This window comes from Chaetodon trifascialis, chromosome 4, assembly GCF_039877785.1.
Source record: "Chaetodon trifascialis isolate fChaTrf1 chromosome 4, fChaTrf1.hap1, whole genome shotgun sequence".
Taxonomy (NCBI): domain Eukaryota; kingdom Metazoa; phylum Chordata; class Actinopteri; order Chaetodontiformes; family Chaetodontidae; genus Chaetodon; species Chaetodon trifascialis.
In genome coordinates this window covers 29497858-29514849 of record NC_092059.1, presented here as the reverse complement: position 1 = coordinate 29514849, position 16992 = coordinate 29497858, and the positions used below count along the sequence as shown (strand labels likewise).

Sequence of the window (16992 nt, the reverse complement as noted above, 5' to 3'; positions counted from 1 at the left end):
ACGGGTGAATCTCTTTTTTCTACTCTCTTATTCTTATTGGCAAATGTCTAAAAAACATTCAGGTAGCAGCTTCTCATTTTTAGCTAGTGGTGACCGTCATTTTCTCCAGTTAAAATGACAAATGTCAATGTGGCACATCACAAGAGCTGCTGCTAATTACTGTCAATTTCATGAGTAACTTGATGGCCAAACAAATTCAAGTTCAAGTTTTCCAATAAGACCACAGTACAATTCCAAGTACACTGAGTTCCAAGCAGTTGCACTGTTTCTGTCGTTCGAAAAACAAAACGACATGTCTTCTCTAACAAAATAAACAGCTGATTGTGTTACATCAATGTCAGGAGTCATTCTCCAGTAGAAATTTCATTCATATCATATCTGTAACTTAAGATAGAAACTGAGAAATTAACCTCCAAGATTAATTCCATGTAACTACAACCTGTTACAAACTAACCTGTTAACCTGTGTGGAACGTTCTAAACAGGTGTTTTTGGAGCATTACACAACCTTCCCAGTCTTTTTTGGAATCAGGGTTGTAATAGCCATTTTTACCCAGGACCTTGAGTATTTGGCTCAACAAGCTAGTGAAAAAGAACATATGCCATATCTAGCAGGCTACACCTTCTATTTCAGTGTGTAACATACAGTAAATATTTAAGCAACATTTAGGTAATTACTGAAGTGAAATGATATTTCTGTTAAAGAGAGAGACGAGACTGTGGAAATGTACGTTATCTTAAATCTACAGTCAGGTGATTTCACTTCCCCTTGCCTTTTTTAACAATCTGCCTCTACTTGTTCATGTTGAGGAGACATTTTCTTACAGTTGAGAATAGAACAGTGGGTCATCCACATAAGTGTGACTGCTATTTAAACTCACCAGCTTAAATCTCTGCAAAGGGATTCCACTTAAATCCACAGGACTTCTTTCAGTGATGTTGACAAAGCGTGCCTCCAGCACAGCCACTGCACAGAGGACATGCACCCACCTGCAAACACACACACACACACACACACACACACACACACACACACACACACACACACACACACACACACACACACACACACACACACACACACACACAAATGGGTATGACAAATACTATACCACTCATATGCATTACAGCAGATAAAGGGCAGATAAAGATATCCAATAAATATGTCTATTTTGTGGCCAATACCTAGATACAGAGAGCCTGTATAGACTTCCTTAAACTATCTATAGTCAATAATAAATGAGCCTCTGACATGTTTTAGTATTAGTTGTAGTAGTTGACTATCGCAGTTTTTTCACTCAGAAACTCTCATGTTGTTGACAGTTGAGGAGGTGTTTAGCACTTTAAACCAATTTCATTTGAATTACTAAAAGTTATCAAATACAATGATAAAGTACCATTATCAAAGCGCAGATGTTCTAAAATAGCCAGATGTAGTTTCAAGTCGAAGAACTTACTTGTTGTTGTTGGCTTTCTGCAAGGCTCCGCCTCTCAGTGAACACAAACAGCAATTCTGTAAAAACAACATGTGATCAACCGTCCAGACCAACAAGGAGGAGCAAAATCTTCTTTTTCTGTAGCTAGTCAACTAAATGTATTCATGTGCCCTCTCTGACGATCAAAGTTGAGTAAATCCAGAGTTAAATCTGCCCTGGAGAGCTCACTGACCTCAGTCATTGCATTGGCCTTGCAGCGCGCACATTTCCACTCCTTGCTCACACTGGTTGGATCCACACCATAACAGCCTGGAATATACAAACACAAAGACACAGTCTGACACATACTGATGGAATGTGTTTTTTAGGAAAATCTGTTAGCATGTGCTGCCACCCATAGACGTGTTCAATCAGTGCAGTGTGGTTGCATTGAGTCAAATATCTGTCATCAAATGTTGCTGTCTCAATTCTATAGTAACATATTTCTGTGCTATGACAAAATTTGGGGTGTGAAGATTGAGAAAACATGACGTGTAAGATTCATGTACACATGAGCTGTGCTACATATTTGCAACCAATATTCAAGAGTGTGTGTACTGACTGGTGTGAACTCGCACGCTGCACTGAGAGCAGCTAATAAGAAGGCTGGTTCCATCTTCCTCGAGATGAGGTGTGACAGGCTGCTCCTCACACTCAGAGTCCTCCTCAGTCGTGGTGGTGAAACACATCTCTGGGATCAGAGGTTTTGTCCGCATCCGCCCACCAGCCAGGATGACAGCACCGTCGACACTGTTTGCACATTCAGTCTGACAGCAAGCACAGCACACATAAGCATGGCACCTACAACTCTATGCCACAAGCAATATTCTATTCTAAAAATGGAATTTTCTGCAAACTCCAACTTTTCTCCTTCAACAATTACTGGTTCAGACAGTCATATCTGTCATGTTGACTGAATTATAGAGCTTACTTTCTTGCAATCCACCTATTATTCTCCATAATATCAGTTGGTACCTCTGGACATAAAGCAAGAGGCAAAATCTGATGCATTATTTCATTACTCCTTGTTTATATTGTTTGGTTGATATTTAATGTCCTTTTACTGATGCCCTCTATGTTTGCTATCCACTTTTGCTGCTGTAATACCTGAAATTTCCCCACTGTGGGACTAATAAAGGTACATCTTATCTTATCTTATTTGTATACTTATCAGCAGACTGGAAATCTGTTTACAACTCCAAGACGTACAGTGCTGTAATGTAATGCATCAACCTTAATACATACACACAACATGATTAAAAAAAATGTTACAGTATTGTCAGCCACAGTAATGAAAACATCAAGTTTTTAAACAACCAAAATGTAATTCAGGAGACCAGCAAGTGTCATGGGTAAAAAAATGCACCTAATTCATATGCACAATTTAGTGAATAATGCTTTTGAAATAATCATTTGTGTGCAACAATCAAAAGAATATAAAGTAAAATGATATTTTTTATGATATATGAGAGCTGATACCAAGCACTGATCACAACTGGTATTACTAGACATAAAGTCAGGTCACATAGTAGTGTTAATAAGATTAAGAGAATCTGTTCAGCAGCTGAGGGAAATTGGGGGAAAACTGGGCACACAGTCCACTGTAATACAAAGAAAGAAGCCATGGCTGCCTGGCAAGAAATGATTACTTTTCCAAGACTATATTGGAAAATGCTGGAAGATCTAGAATATTATTCTCCACTATTGACCAGCTACTCAGCACCGCCCCCACCTGTCCACAGTTCAATACGTCAAACTGTGACGAGCTTACATTGTTCTTCAATAACAACATAACTTCAATGACAGCCAGCATTGCTGCTGGTGTAAGTACAGATGACAGACGACCTCGTGGTAAATATATATATGTATACTTTTTAAATATTTCAACCCTGTGCTGAGCCTGTTGCAATCGAAATTTCAATCGGTGTACACTTGCTGGCTACTGAATGACAATAAAATAAAGTCTAGTCTAGTCAACAAACCCTGTCAAACAGATGTAACCTGGGAAAATTCACCTGTCATGTATTGATTTTCACTATATATTCTGCCACTTGGTGGCATCACTAGACAGCACAGTGTATAAGATAAGATAAGATAAGATAAGATAAGATAAGATAAGATAAGATAAGATAAGATAAGACCTATGTAATAAGTATGATTCCATAGTTATCTAACTTCACATCTTGGCTGAACCACATGATGCTGCAGCTAGAGACGCCATTACTAACTGGCAAGTTAAATGACAACAAAACTGAAATCCTAATACTCTGTCCTAAAACAAAAAGAGAATTGCTGTTTAATAATCTGGGGAAATTAACATCTTGGGTTAAATCTGAGGTTACAAGTATTGGTGTTAGATTCAAGTTCCACATCAACAAGGTGACGAAAACATCATTTTTCCACCTTAGAAACATAGCTAAAGTATGACCATTTAAAAAATATGCTGGAAAACCGATTCGTGCCTTTATTTCAAACTAACTAGATTAATGTGATGCACTATTTACTGGTCGCCCCCCCGAAATGAAAAAAAAAACCCCAAAAAACTTTAGCTCATTCAAAACTCTTGAAGTTTTTTCAGTATTGAGTGAGAGCGGTGCAGCTGGCTGCCCACTGCGATGTCTTCACTTAGAGGCTATTTTTACAGGAGTACAGAGCACAGACAGATTCAGACACCCCGCACGTGACGCATTTCTTACATTAGGACACAGACCAGAGAACCTTGAGAAGTTTTCCTGTTGTATCACACAGCAAAAAAGTTGTAGCATGACGTGTCTGAGTTAATTTTCCTCACTTGACAATGCGCATACTGCAATATGACTATTGCACATGCACACATAGCTGAAACAACACATGTACTGTGCAGTCTTAACATATACTGTATGTATATGTAATGCTTGGCCTCTTGTGAGGGTCAGGCTCCAAAAACACTGATTCGTATATTTCCAATAATGCAATTGGATCGTTTCATTCTTCAGACTGTCTCTCCAATGGTCACTTTTTAAAGTGTTTTTTCTTACAGACCTTTTGTAACATAAGGCTTTGTATATGTATAGTCACAAACTGAGTTAAGTAACAAAGAACTTATTTTGTCCATGACATCTGCTGGTCTCCGTAGTACAGGATCTATACTGGATGTCTGTATAGTTCAATATATGACTGGTGATTGGAGTCTGCTCTGGTGCAGATTACCTGTTGGTATGTGTGGAACAGCATACAGATGGAGCAGTATGGAGGTTTGGAGCACATGCGCTGGTTGTACTCCCTCTCTTTCTTCAGGTTGGGAGGTCTGCTTTGCCACAGGTGAGCCAGAGGTTTAGCCCAGCTCTCCCCTTCCAGACCACCCTCCTCTACAGGGGGGGGCTCCTGTGGAGCCTCTGAGGCAAATGCAAGCACAACAGCAAAGTTAATACAGACATTCAGATCAAATAACAACTATCAAATAACAAGGGAGGCTTTTAGAGACCTTAAACACATTTCTACATATTGGGCACTTATATTTAGCCAATATGGAGTGTGATGGTGAAACAGCCCTGTTAAAGTTTTGCAGTTGATGTGACAAACCTTCGTCACTCATGCCATCCTTTATAAGTGGATGGTGGCCTGGCAGCTGCCCAAGATCACTCTCCAGCTCTCCATCTCCAGCCACCTCTTCTGCCACCTGCTGGAGAGACAATGCTACTGTTAGCACCAACATCCAGGCAAGCAGGCAGGAAGTTTTTCAAAAGACCACCCTGGTAGTTTTTCCATTTCTGTATATGTAATCCATCAGTCAATATTCACCATCTTTTTTTTGTGGATAGGCCGTGTTTCTGTAGTGTTTCAATGCAGCAGGGACTGCTGTGTTCAAGGATGTTCTGTATTATTATTGCCATATTATGCTTTTTGAGCTTCTCCCTTTTCTTTAGTGTCATTTACCATCCTACGCCTAGGTGACACTGCTGTTGTTATACGAAAATATGGAAGATGATGTTATGAGCAAGGCAGACAGTGCTAGTGTGTTGTCAAACAAAGTCTGTTCTGCTCTAAAATGTATGTGAGCATGCATTGCTGCTGTATGTAAATTTACGTGATAGACATACTTAAAAGATAATAAATCTACATGTGAAAAAGAATTGGTCAGCATGCAGGAATTCATTTTCCTTGCAACACTACTGCGACGGTAGAGGCGCGCTGGGCAGTGAGGCTGAGGTTCATACAGCTCAGATTCCTGTTCAAATGTACAGTGGTGAAGTTTTTATTTTAGAAGCTATTATTGTGGTGATATTCACAGTGGAAATGCAGCTAGCTGAAGGCTAAAAACACTGGCAGAGCTGACCAGATACATGGTAAGCAGTGCTGGCTCAGGCCTGTGTGATCAGAGCAGACTGTGCTTTTTGAGATGGGGTCCTCAAGGAGTAATGGAGCTAAAACTGAGCATTTCAGACAGAGACAATATCAGTGTTGCAGCAATGGACAGTATGAGAAAAATAATGTGTTTTTTGAACATCAAAGCATGTAAACCTATCACCTAAAATAAAGGTATGAACCTGAAAAAAAGCATTGTATCTTGAAGAGAAGGCTGGTGAGAGACATGCTGCAAAAAACAGATCCACACTCACTCTTTTCATGTGTGTTTGCTTAAATGTTTCTTTTCTCATATTTACAATAATAATTTGAGCATCCTTGAAAGCAATACCAAGCCAAAAAGTACATGTAGGCATTGAGCTAATTACAGTGATGGATTCAAATCTCAAGTCTTTCCACTACTGTTAACATTTTTTCCCAACCACTGTCTCAGGATGTTTTACAAAATCTACGTCTAAATTGTACACAAGTTACAGCTGAGGCTGTAAAAACAGTATTAAATATTTGTAACATCTGTGTCTACTCACTTCTTTGCTAACATGTCTGCTGTCTTTGTCCGTCCCATTGTCGCTGGCCTCACTCTTCTTCTCCTCCTTGGGCAGGGCTTCTCCCTCTCCATAGTCTCCTTTGGCATAGCTGTGGACATGCAGGACATCCGCGGGGCTCAGCGTCCTCTGAAACAGTTTGTGTGCTGGGCTGCAGCTGCTGCTTAGCTGAGGCTCCTTATTGGTCCCCACATCCTCAGAGCACAGAGCCAGCACCTGGCTTTCAACTGGCTCAGGAGGACAGATGTCTGCAGCCGACATGCCGTTCTTCTCTTTTTTTGAAGGGCTTCGTCTGTTTGAAGTTTTCTTCATACTGCCTTTGGACTGAGATTTAGTCTGCAGCTTGGTGTCTTTCTCCTTAGTCTCCAGCTTGACTTTCACTGTGTCTGAAAGAACAATACAGTACCGATATACATTATTGCAATTACTGATGCTTCGAGATCAACCCGACCCATTACCGGAGGTTTGTTACATCCTATGGAACTGTGGAACTAGCCTGACACACTCTAATTAGGTTGACATGTTGATGCGAAACAGTCATTTTTAAGTGAAAATTCCATCCAGACAGATCTGGCTTTGAATTTTGAAATTCATTAAATAGTAGTTACCTGGAGCAACTCGAGCTTTTAGAATGTGTGCTTAGCCTTCTAGCTGGCACTGTTACTGGTTAAACTCACCAATATTGAAGATCAACAGAGTGTGTTCAGTGACTTAATAGCAAAATGGGGGGAGTTTTGACATTTTACATTTTTACAGTTTTTCTTTTCCAAACAAATCTGTCCTTTGGTTCAATGTACAATTATTTGAACCTTATTTACCTGTGTCAGTTCTCCAGTGTACACCTGTAGGGCCAATTCTACCTCCAAAAGATATCACACCAAAAATGTTTTATTTCAAGGAAAAAAAAAACCAAAAAAACCAATCAGGTCAAAAGGCTTCAGCTATGATTATGCACTGGTTCCTTCTCATAGGCTGAATTTAGTTTTACTACTTTGTCAACTTTTACAAAACCAAAAAGCTGACAAAAAGATCCCCATAGGCTGTGTGGTACCTTTATCTGGCTTGACAGGGACTTTAGATGGAGACTCTGTGCGTGACAGCTTGGGCCTCTTTGGCTCCACTTCAGTCTCCCTCACGGTTGGCTCAGGTTTGACATCTTCAGGAGCTTCAACAGATTCCAGCTGACGCTTTGTCCCAGTCTGAGGCATTGAACTGATGCATAGGAGACATCAGTGAAGACATGTCCAACAGGGCAAACAGTGCTTCCCACAGATTAGTGACAGCAAAAAAAAAAAAAAAAGAAATTCAGGTGTGTGATGTAGAGGTGCTAACAAATCTTAAACCGCCTGAACTGACTACACTGAATCAACACTGTCACTGACTGAATCAGTAGCTTTTAGCAGTGCAGCTCCTCACTAGAGACAGAAAACACCAGGAGAGCATCAGTTCAGTCATAATTCACAGTACGTGACTTCCTCGCTACACGATTTTTAAAAGACTGCAAAAGCCACAGAAACAATAATAATGTGATAACTGTCGCAAATAGTTGGCTACTGAGCCATTAACCTTACAAACAGTGCTTTACAGTGCTGGTTAGTTTTGTTCTGAACCGAATGTAACAGCTTGAACTGGCAAAAGTTCAAATGTGCTGTACTAGTGAAAAGTGTCAGACTTAGCAGTGAAAGTTTCCATGATATGAACAGCAATGCTTACTGTTGGACATACTTCAGTGCATTTGAACAGAGATGTGATCGCTTAGCTTAGAAAAAAAAAGGTGAAAAAACTACATGGTCAGTGACCATGAATCTTGACAGTTACCTGAATGAAACAATTTGAATCAGCATGGCCAACAATTCACAAATAACCACTGAATATCATAAGAGATGTGTTAATTTGCAAGTGCAAATCAAGACCTTTTGTCATCCGGGATAGAAGCAGTGGACTCCTCAGACTCAGCTTTTAGGGGACTCTCTGGAGGCTCAATCTTGCCTTCTTTCAGAAACTCAGCAGCCTCTGGTGTGGGTTTGGAGTGGTTGATGGGAGTGTTGTCTTTCCCTGCTTTCCACAGCTTATAACGATCAGGTTGAAACTTGCGTACAAATACATCCATGGAGATCTTCACCATGTCCTGACGGCATGAACACTGGAAGGAACACAGATCAGCATTTCAATCTACCACCCTGATTCTAAAAAGGAAAAAAAGAATGCATTTTTTTTGCAAATGAGCTCTGTTCAAAAACAATGATTGTGGAAAGTGCTTTGTTGCTCCCGTGGAGCTGCTAGCACCAGGCAAAGTAAAGTTGTTCCAAAATGTCAGTTTGTCTGGAATAATTCATAGAGATGAAGAAAAACCTGCCATGGAAACTCAGTGACAGCACTGCCCTGTTATTAATAATTCACATGAATAATTTATTGCTATTAATTCTGCTATTGGTATCAATAACGATCCTTCATATCTGCGAATAACCAAATCTGCTCCTACCACATCCAAACATAAGCTAGGTGTGTTAAGAAAACACATCATGATCACCAAAGCAGAACACTGCTACACAGATGTAGCTGGATTAATCATTAGATTAAGATTCACAGCTGTTTAAAATATGCTTTTGTGTACCAGTGTTGCCTGTTTGCCATAATCAATCCATCGCTGGGTGGCAAAGTTGGTCGACTCAGCACAGTTGAATCCATGGTTGAAACCAGCATGATAACCAAATGGGAATGTCACGATGAACTGCCCAGCCTCTTGGGTAACCTGAATATCAGAACAACAGAGAAGGACAAGAGCTGATAAATGCTTTTACTTTTATCAGCTTTCCACTATATTTTCATCACAGAATTATTTAATCATAAAGGGTCTGTTCATTCAGTAATTTGCTGTTCCACAGCTACAGCTACTAACCTACAGCACAGACATGTTACTTTTTCTCTACAATGTCATAAGGTCAGCAGCACAATATAAGGTCACCTTCTCAAATGGTATGCCATATTTCTTCAGGATTGAGGGTGAAATTAAAGTCATCTTGTGGCGCAGGAAGGCTTCACAGCTCTGAGCATTCCCTGGAAAGAACCCTGGAAATACAGGAAGCCGTCAACAAAATCAGCGACAGTGACCCTCTCTGGTTGTGTTTAGAATTTAAGTAAAACTCTTAAATGGGACATGTAAATGTATTGTGGTTACGGTCTGTGAGGTACTGTCCTTCATAGGGCTGCAGAACTGAAACTGCAATCTCTTGCTTCAGATACAGATATTGCAATATGGAAAAAATAAGAAAATTTCACTAGATACATGTAGTGTACTATCAATGAGCAGATTCACAATTACCAACCCCCCACCTCCCACCCCCAATTGTGTTATTTCCATGTCACCTACCCTTTCTAACAATGTTCAAATGTATGCTTAATTTATGCTTAACGGTCCATAAAGGTGTGTGGGATGTTGTGGCATCTAGTTGTGAGGTTGCATATTACAACCAACTGAATACCCCTTGGCATACCCTCCTACTAAAAACACAAAAAACACAGAAGGTCCTCTCTAGAGCCAGTGTTTGGTTTGTCTGATCTGGGCTACCCTTTATTCTATCTGCTTTATTCTAAGGTAAATAAAAACACTACACAAATGAAAACACAACTATGAATATTATATTCCGTTCCTTGTGATAGATTCTACCTAAATCCTACACTCTGGACTTGAAAACTCAAGCAACATACAGATTAATATCTATAAGCCGGCAAGATGAAAATACAGATAGATATGGACAGTGCAAGTCTTGTGTGTTAAGTGTTTCTTACAATAGGACACAGACCAGCCCCATGACAGGACCTTTTTCACTTTTAACCAGCATCGGGACGAGATGCCACCGATAAAGAGAATACACACAACCAAAGTTAAGCCCTAAAATGCCGGAGGAACTCAGGTCAGCTGACGCAGCTGAGTGCTGAGTGATCTACTGTAAGTCCCTTCTTAAAACATACTTTTATCAGAGCCTTTCCTGATTTTATTTGAGTTTTAATAATTTTAATACATTTTAACTATATAGCACAATTCATGCATAAAATGCAACACAAAGTGCTTAAAATAAAAGCAAATAATAATAACGTGTGATAAAACACTGAAAACTAGAGAAAAATCAATAAATAGAATAACATAACATAAAACAGCCAACACTTCAGGAGAAAGCGACGTTAGAAAGATGTGTTTTAAGATCTCATTTAAAGGTGTCAATAGATTTTGAACCCCAAAGACCTTCAGGGAGGCTGCTCCAGAGTTTTGTGGCATAATTAACAAAGGCTGTTCTCTGTGCCTTTTAGTTCTGGCTAAAGGAACAATCAAGAGGTTTGACTCAGACGATCTAAGTGACCTAATGTCAGACAGATAAGGTGGGGCAAAGCCATTCAGTGATTCAAAAACCCATAACAAAGATCTCAGTTTTGTCCTGATTTAGCGGCAGGAAGTTCTGAGTCACCCACAAACTGATGTCTCAGATACGCGCAATTAAGCTGTGAATAGAACTGTAGTCATTTGAGCTTACAGACATATAAAGCTGGGTACCGTCTGCATAATTATGAAAATTGATTTACAACATCAATAATATAGCCAAGTGGTAGGACATAAGAGCTGGACCTAAGACAGAGCCCTGCGGAATACCATGTCAGGTCTATTTCACTGGGGGAGTAACCAGCCATTGCCAAATAGAACTGGTGACTCACTAGAAAAGATCTAAACCATTTAGGAAATGTGTTGGAGAGACCAACCTAGTGCTCAAGTCTGTCCAGCAGAATATTATGATCTACAGTATCACTGTTCATTCTGAGGTCATTCACAGCTTTGACTAGAGCTGTTTCTGCGCTGTGCTGAGCTCTAAAACCAGACTGCATTTTTTCAAACACACTGTTTTCTCAGAGCAAATCATTCAGCAGTTTAAAAACAATTGTTTTCTAAAATTTTACTTAGAAAGGCAGGTTGGAGATTTTTCTGTGGTTACACAACAGACCAATCTAAATTGTCTTGAGCAGTGGTTTAATTAGAGCGTTTTAAAAGCTGTAGGAAAGGTGCCCATGAACAATGAGTGATTAATTATTGTTAAAACCTCCTGTGCAAGACAGCTAAAAACCAATTTTAAAAAAGTAGTAGCAATTGAATCAAGAGCACAGGTAGAGGACTTTAACTCACAGACAACTGTCTTGATCATTTCCAAGTCTACTGCTGCAAAGCAGTGCATGTTGTCTTTGGATCTTGGAGTAATACTGTGAGGTTCATTGTCGATCCTTTTCTGAGTAATGTTCGCTCTGATGGCTGCAATCTCATCTTTAAAATAGGCAGAGAATTCACTGCATTTTGTCATACTCTGGTGATCTGAGTAGTACTTACGGGCAGGATTCATGAGACTATCAACAGCTGAGAAAAAAATCTTGTTTGTTTGATTGTTACAATTTTTATTTCTAAATTCAGAGAAATAGGATCTTCTAGCATTTCAACTGCTGTTATATTCTGCCACAAGTTCTTTTATTTTATTTATTTTATTTATTCGGTTTAAAATTACAGGGACAATGCACATTAATAAACATTTCTGTAAATGTGCCAGTTTAGCCATCCTGGCTAATTTTCAACTGCAGTCCCTGGGCAGGTGTGATGGCAACTACAGGACTTAAGAATACATTAAAACAAGGACAACAATACTGTACACTTCATAAGCACACATAAAATAAATAATAAAGACAATAAATACGTAAAACATTAAACAAATAAAGCATGCTTCAAATTTTTAGGTATCACAATGGACCTGAACTTTTGTCTTTCTCCATCTCCGTTAAGCTTTGCAACAGTTTGTTTTTATTATTATTATTATTATTATTATTATTATTATTATTATTATTATGAAAAGCGTGTAACTGAACACCTGCCTCTAGCATTCACCTATCAGTTCACTATGTGCTCTGGTCATGGGGTGCAATTGACTAGACCAAAATAGGTGTAGTAGTGCTCATTTTCATGTCATGATAGGTGACGAGTGGGGTCTGCTTTGATTTAATTGATAAATTGATGAAGTTCACCCCTTCACTAGAGCATATCAGGAAGTGTGGTACACAAACTCTGTGTATGCAAGAACCCTTAAATCGGATTAAATAATGTAATATCAGACAGATTTTCCTTTCTTTCATTTCCTCTTGTATCTAGCAGCAAAAAAGTTGTGGCATGACACGTTTGAGCTAACCTGCCTTTGTGGGACTACTACACATGTACACATTGTGCCGTCGATGCTGAAACGTATAGCCGTAGTCCATACAGTGAAGAGGTTCACTGAAAGCAATTCTGACTTTCTCATTAAAACAACCTGAGCATGACAAGCTGTAGTGACTTGTAGCACCCAGTGGTCAAGATTTGAGCATCAATTGTGTGAATGATCCATTTTCAAGGGGGATTAGAGAAAAATGTGATGAGTGTCTGTTGGAACATATTAAAATCCATCTTTGGAGCTCTGCAAGAACCAATCACATACCTTTGGCAAGTCGTTCCAGTCTTTTCCCATGCTCTGGTGGAACAACATACCTGAAGAGCAACAAAAATACAAATATATTAAATACAATGATTCCTGTGATATCAGCAAAGTAAAGCTTGTTTTACTTTGAATGATCTGCTTATTTAAGGTCGTTTGTTGATTTGGAGATCAAAGACTAAGTAATAACCATGGAGAAGGATAACTCCTCAACAACACCTGAAGATTCCCATCCTTACAATTGTACAAAGAAACAGATAAAGAAAATATGTTAATCTTTAAACGTTTAAACGTTTACTGTATCAGAGCAGGTTGACCCTGAATACATCAGTTACTGCACTGAAACCACTTTTTGTTTCTGCACCTCCTCCCCAAGAATATGGTTTACTGTTAAAGAAGCTTTTTCTTTTGAATTATTTCTAGTTCCCGTGCCTAATTTTCTCTTCTGGTAAATATAAGAGCTGCAGATGTATGCGTATATACATTTTTTGAACACATATACTGTGTTAATTTAAAATAAGAATAAAAATATACCTATTTATCAGTAATTCATAGATATGTATACACTGATTAGCTGACTGTTGTCACCCTCCCAGTGCTACTTTCACATACAGTTTATTGTCTCTCTAATAGCAATTCTGTTGATAAAAACAAGCTGAGAAGCAGAAACAATGTGTAACATGTCTATGTCCAGCAGTGTGAGGGTGTGTCACTGACTGTGCTGTACCAGGATTTTGGTTCTCCAAAGTGCAGGTAGTTGATGCTGTACAGATCCATGTCCTCTGTGTGCCAAGCAAAGGCACTCTTCCACATGCCGAAATAGAGATAAGGTGTGTTGACTCCTTTTATCTTGATACCACTGTCATTCTCCACAGTGTCCAGAATGGTGTTGAGACGGCCAATGTTCCATTCAGTCACATCCTACAAAGGAGGGATTCAGCAGAGGCTGCAAATCACAATGACACTGATGTGTAAAAGTGCAACATGTGCCACCTTTACGCTGTACCTGATCAGGAAAATAAGAAATTACTAACAATGGCTGAGTGTGTGAACATGAAATTGAATGGTCTGATTTAACATGATGAAGTGATGTAAGTTCCATTTGGTGGCAGTACCCAACCCATGACCACTCACTGGATCATACAGTGTTCCACTGACATCAGCCCCATAAAGGGGTGGATTGAAGGTCAGGTTCTTCCAAAACTTCCTCTCCAGCTCATCAAAATCCCCGTATCGGGGATTGCAGAACCTGCAATGAGAAATGTTTTGAGATATTCAGTGAAACTATTTGATGTCCAGGGAATAAACTTTGGTAATCAAAGTGATAGTTTTATGGAAGTCAGCCACTGTATCAGGTTGTCTGCAATACAATCTTAGAGTAAGTGTGTGAAAAACATTTATTGATCAACTCGGGTTCACAATTTACTATGTTAACTGACTTGTCCATGTTGGAGGTCTTGCGGAACTCATAGACGGTCATTGGCTTCTTCTGGATGTTGTACTGTGTAAACAGTCCTGACTGTCCAGTCACCACCTGCTGAATGGGCGCAGGAATCACCAGGTCATCAATATCATCATAGGTCCTTCTAGGTTTCCAGCCTTTAGGTGGAATAATCTACAAGAGAATAAGAGAACAGAAAGAGAATGAAAAGAGAAGAGAAACTCAGAGCGGCAGATTGGTGTGGAAACATTATCCTAAATATATCAAGACAACAAGTATCATTCACTGATTGTTTCTACTTGTGTCAACTTTGCTATCGTCACTGAAGCTCAGTGTCACTAATGGTAGTTTAACAGTGATCAAACAAATGGCAAAGTAGATATGACTGGAGTTAATTACTGTAATAATGACTTGGTGCTGCAAAAATTTAAATTATGAGTTAGAGTACACGTAATTGCACTGATACAACATGGGAATGTGGATTGATTCAGTTAAAACCTGAGCAAAACTTCCCCCAGTGACTGTACTTAAATACTTTGCTGCTAAAAGATATAACAAAAACTCTTCCTCTATTGTGAAGCAGCTGCAAGGACTGTTGAATGTACATCAACACTGTACTAAGATTCCAAACAAATGTCTGCTTCTCTCCTTCTCTGGTAGGGCTTTGGTGCTGGGTTAAATGTATTTTCAGCTTGAATCCATTTCTGCATTGCTTGTCCTGTTAATAGTTGTAACTCTTCTTTCCATTATCGATTAATCTGCCAATTATGTTACCAATCAATTCTTGTTCAGCCTATAAAATGTCTAAAAAATTGTGAGAAATGCTCATCACAATTTCCCTGAGCCCAAAACAATGTCTTCAGATTGTCTCTTTAATCCAAAGAACAGTCCAAAACCTAAAAACTGTTCATCAGAAATGACAAAGGAAAGCAGCAAATCTTTACATGTAAGAAGCTGGAACCAACACACGATGACATTTGATGTTTTTTCTAGAAAAATTACTGAACTGATTATTAAAATTGTTGCCAATTTATTTTCTTTAGAGTAACTGATCGATTACTCGACTAATCGCTGCAGCTCTAGTCCTGTTCACTGCGAACTACTAATTACTAACTACTGAGGCAAGTAGCATGGTTAATAATGAAGTCCTATTATTTTATAAAACAACAGATAAGCCCTACAAACTACACATCAGTATAGACTCGACTTACTTTTGCCATTCCAGCTTTATGTGCTCCTTGTGACTCCATATAGGCAATGTACCGGCTGAAGTCCTTGAACTCCTCTTTGGAGGGGGTGAACGTCATTATCCTGGAGCCCACACTCTGGGCTGGCATGTCTGTGGTCATCTTGGGATTGTTACTTTGACCTCCTTTCTGATAAGTGGAGAACATGGACATGATCATGGAAACATGTAGGTTACATGTCTGACAGTTATGTTTGACAGTGTGGCTCACTTTAAAGCACTTTCTTCAACTCTTTTCAGCTTGTGACCAAATGTGCATCAGTTCTGTGTCATCACTTGACAGTAACAGAGCATCTTGAGTTGTTCTCCAATTAAAGGAAAAGTTAAGGAGAGTATTACTTGGCCAGTTCTCTGTTGTTACACCACTTAAGGTTAATAAAAGAGTACTAGTAAATCCTAGTAACAGTCCTGATGCTCTTAGACTCCACGACAGCTTTGTTAAACTGTAATTTGATTTGTGAGAACACAAAAAGGAGTGATTTCACTTCTTTTTCTACATCCAGACCACAAGTCAAAAACCACTATAGTTAGACATATCAAACATGGACTCAGTTAACAAGTCAAATACAGAGACTGTTAACAGTTAAAACCCTATTTCAGGTGTGTGGAAACTATTCGCTTTGTTGGAACTACAAAAAGGGCAAAATTACAGAACATTAGAGTTGATCAAAAACTACTGTACTCAAAACCAAAGACAGTTGTGAAAAAAATACAATAATACAAATAAAATACATACATAAATTTAAAAAAAAAAAAAGGTCCAAAACTGTATCCAAAGATAATACTGATATTGTATTAGAAAAATAGTCACTACTTTTATGCATTCGCTCAAGTTAGCTATGATATTTAAGACTTGAAAGAGCTCAAAATCCCAAAAGGGTCCAGTTTGACCACAGAAATTATGCGATGTGCATTACAAGAAACTTTTCGAGTCCAGTCGACCAACCGTGACAATGCTTTACTTCAAGCTAACAGAAAACATGCCCTTAACTCCAGCATTACGGACATCACTATGAAACCCCTGAAGACCTGGGGGTCCGCCTTGTAATCGGGATTGGAAACGATCCTCCTTCATTCTGATGGTCAGTCTGTGGTTGGGTGAATACGGCGCCTGTTACACACAGTGGCCCACTGACAGGGCTGCTTCTCGAAAAAAAAATTATATATTTAGCTAGTTCGCTAGCTAACATGCTAACTGCAAGATAGCTTACTCTGCGCCTCGGGGATTAAAAGTGTAGTCAACAAAAAGCAAACCACTGACATATTCAGGAGTAAACGGCAAGTAACCGACATTTACAGATAATGCAAGTCGCCCTGTAACTACGGATAATAATTTATTGAAAGCATAGTAGCGTTAGCGGACTCAAGATATCTGACAGCTGCCTCCGCTCTCAGCTAACGTTCATCAACTATCGTTAGCAAACATGGCTTGTTGCTGACCCTCAGTT

General features: G+C 39.2%; 1 protein-coding gene across 3 annotated transcripts in view; it reads right to left on the bottom strand.

Moving 5' to 3' along the window:
* kdm4aa (lysine (K)-specific demethylase 4A, genome duplicate a) overlaps positions 1 to 16992 on the bottom strand; it is a 33088-nt gene that overhangs the window by 15897 nt on the left and 199 nt on the right. For 2 of the 3 annotated variants that reach the window (XM_070961031.1, XM_070961032.1), the window contains exons 2-17: positions 15510 to 15674; positions 14297 to 14472; positions 13992 to 14106; positions 13585 to 13778; positions 12861 to 12910; positions 9329 to 9432; positions 8978 to 9115; positions 8277 to 8506; positions 7415 to 7575; positions 6346 to 6749; positions 5036 to 5135; positions 4664 to 4848; positions 2037 to 2241; positions 1668 to 1744; positions 1457 to 1512; positions 881 to 989 (exon numbers count right to left, since the gene is read on the bottom strand). In XM_070961031.1, the coding sequence (XP_070817132.1) occupies positions 881 to 989; positions 1457 to 1512; positions 1668 to 1744; positions 2037 to 2241; positions 4664 to 4848; positions 5036 to 5135; positions 6346 to 6749; positions 7415 to 7575; positions 8277 to 8506; positions 8978 to 9115; positions 9329 to 9432; positions 12861 to 12910; positions 13585 to 13778; positions 13992 to 14106; positions 14297 to 14472; positions 15510 to 15647 (2442 nt within the window). In that variant the 5' untranslated portion in view covers positions 15648 to 15674. The remainder of the gene's footprint in view (positions 1 to 880; positions 990 to 1456; positions 1513 to 1667; positions 1745 to 2036; positions 2242 to 4663; positions 4849 to 5035; positions 5136 to 6345; positions 6750 to 7414; positions 7576 to 8276; positions 8507 to 8977; positions 9116 to 9328; positions 9433 to 12860; positions 12911 to 13584; positions 13779 to 13991; positions 14107 to 14296; positions 14473 to 15509; positions 15675 to 16992) is intronic. The other variant, XM_070961033.1, reaches the window with a different exon arrangement.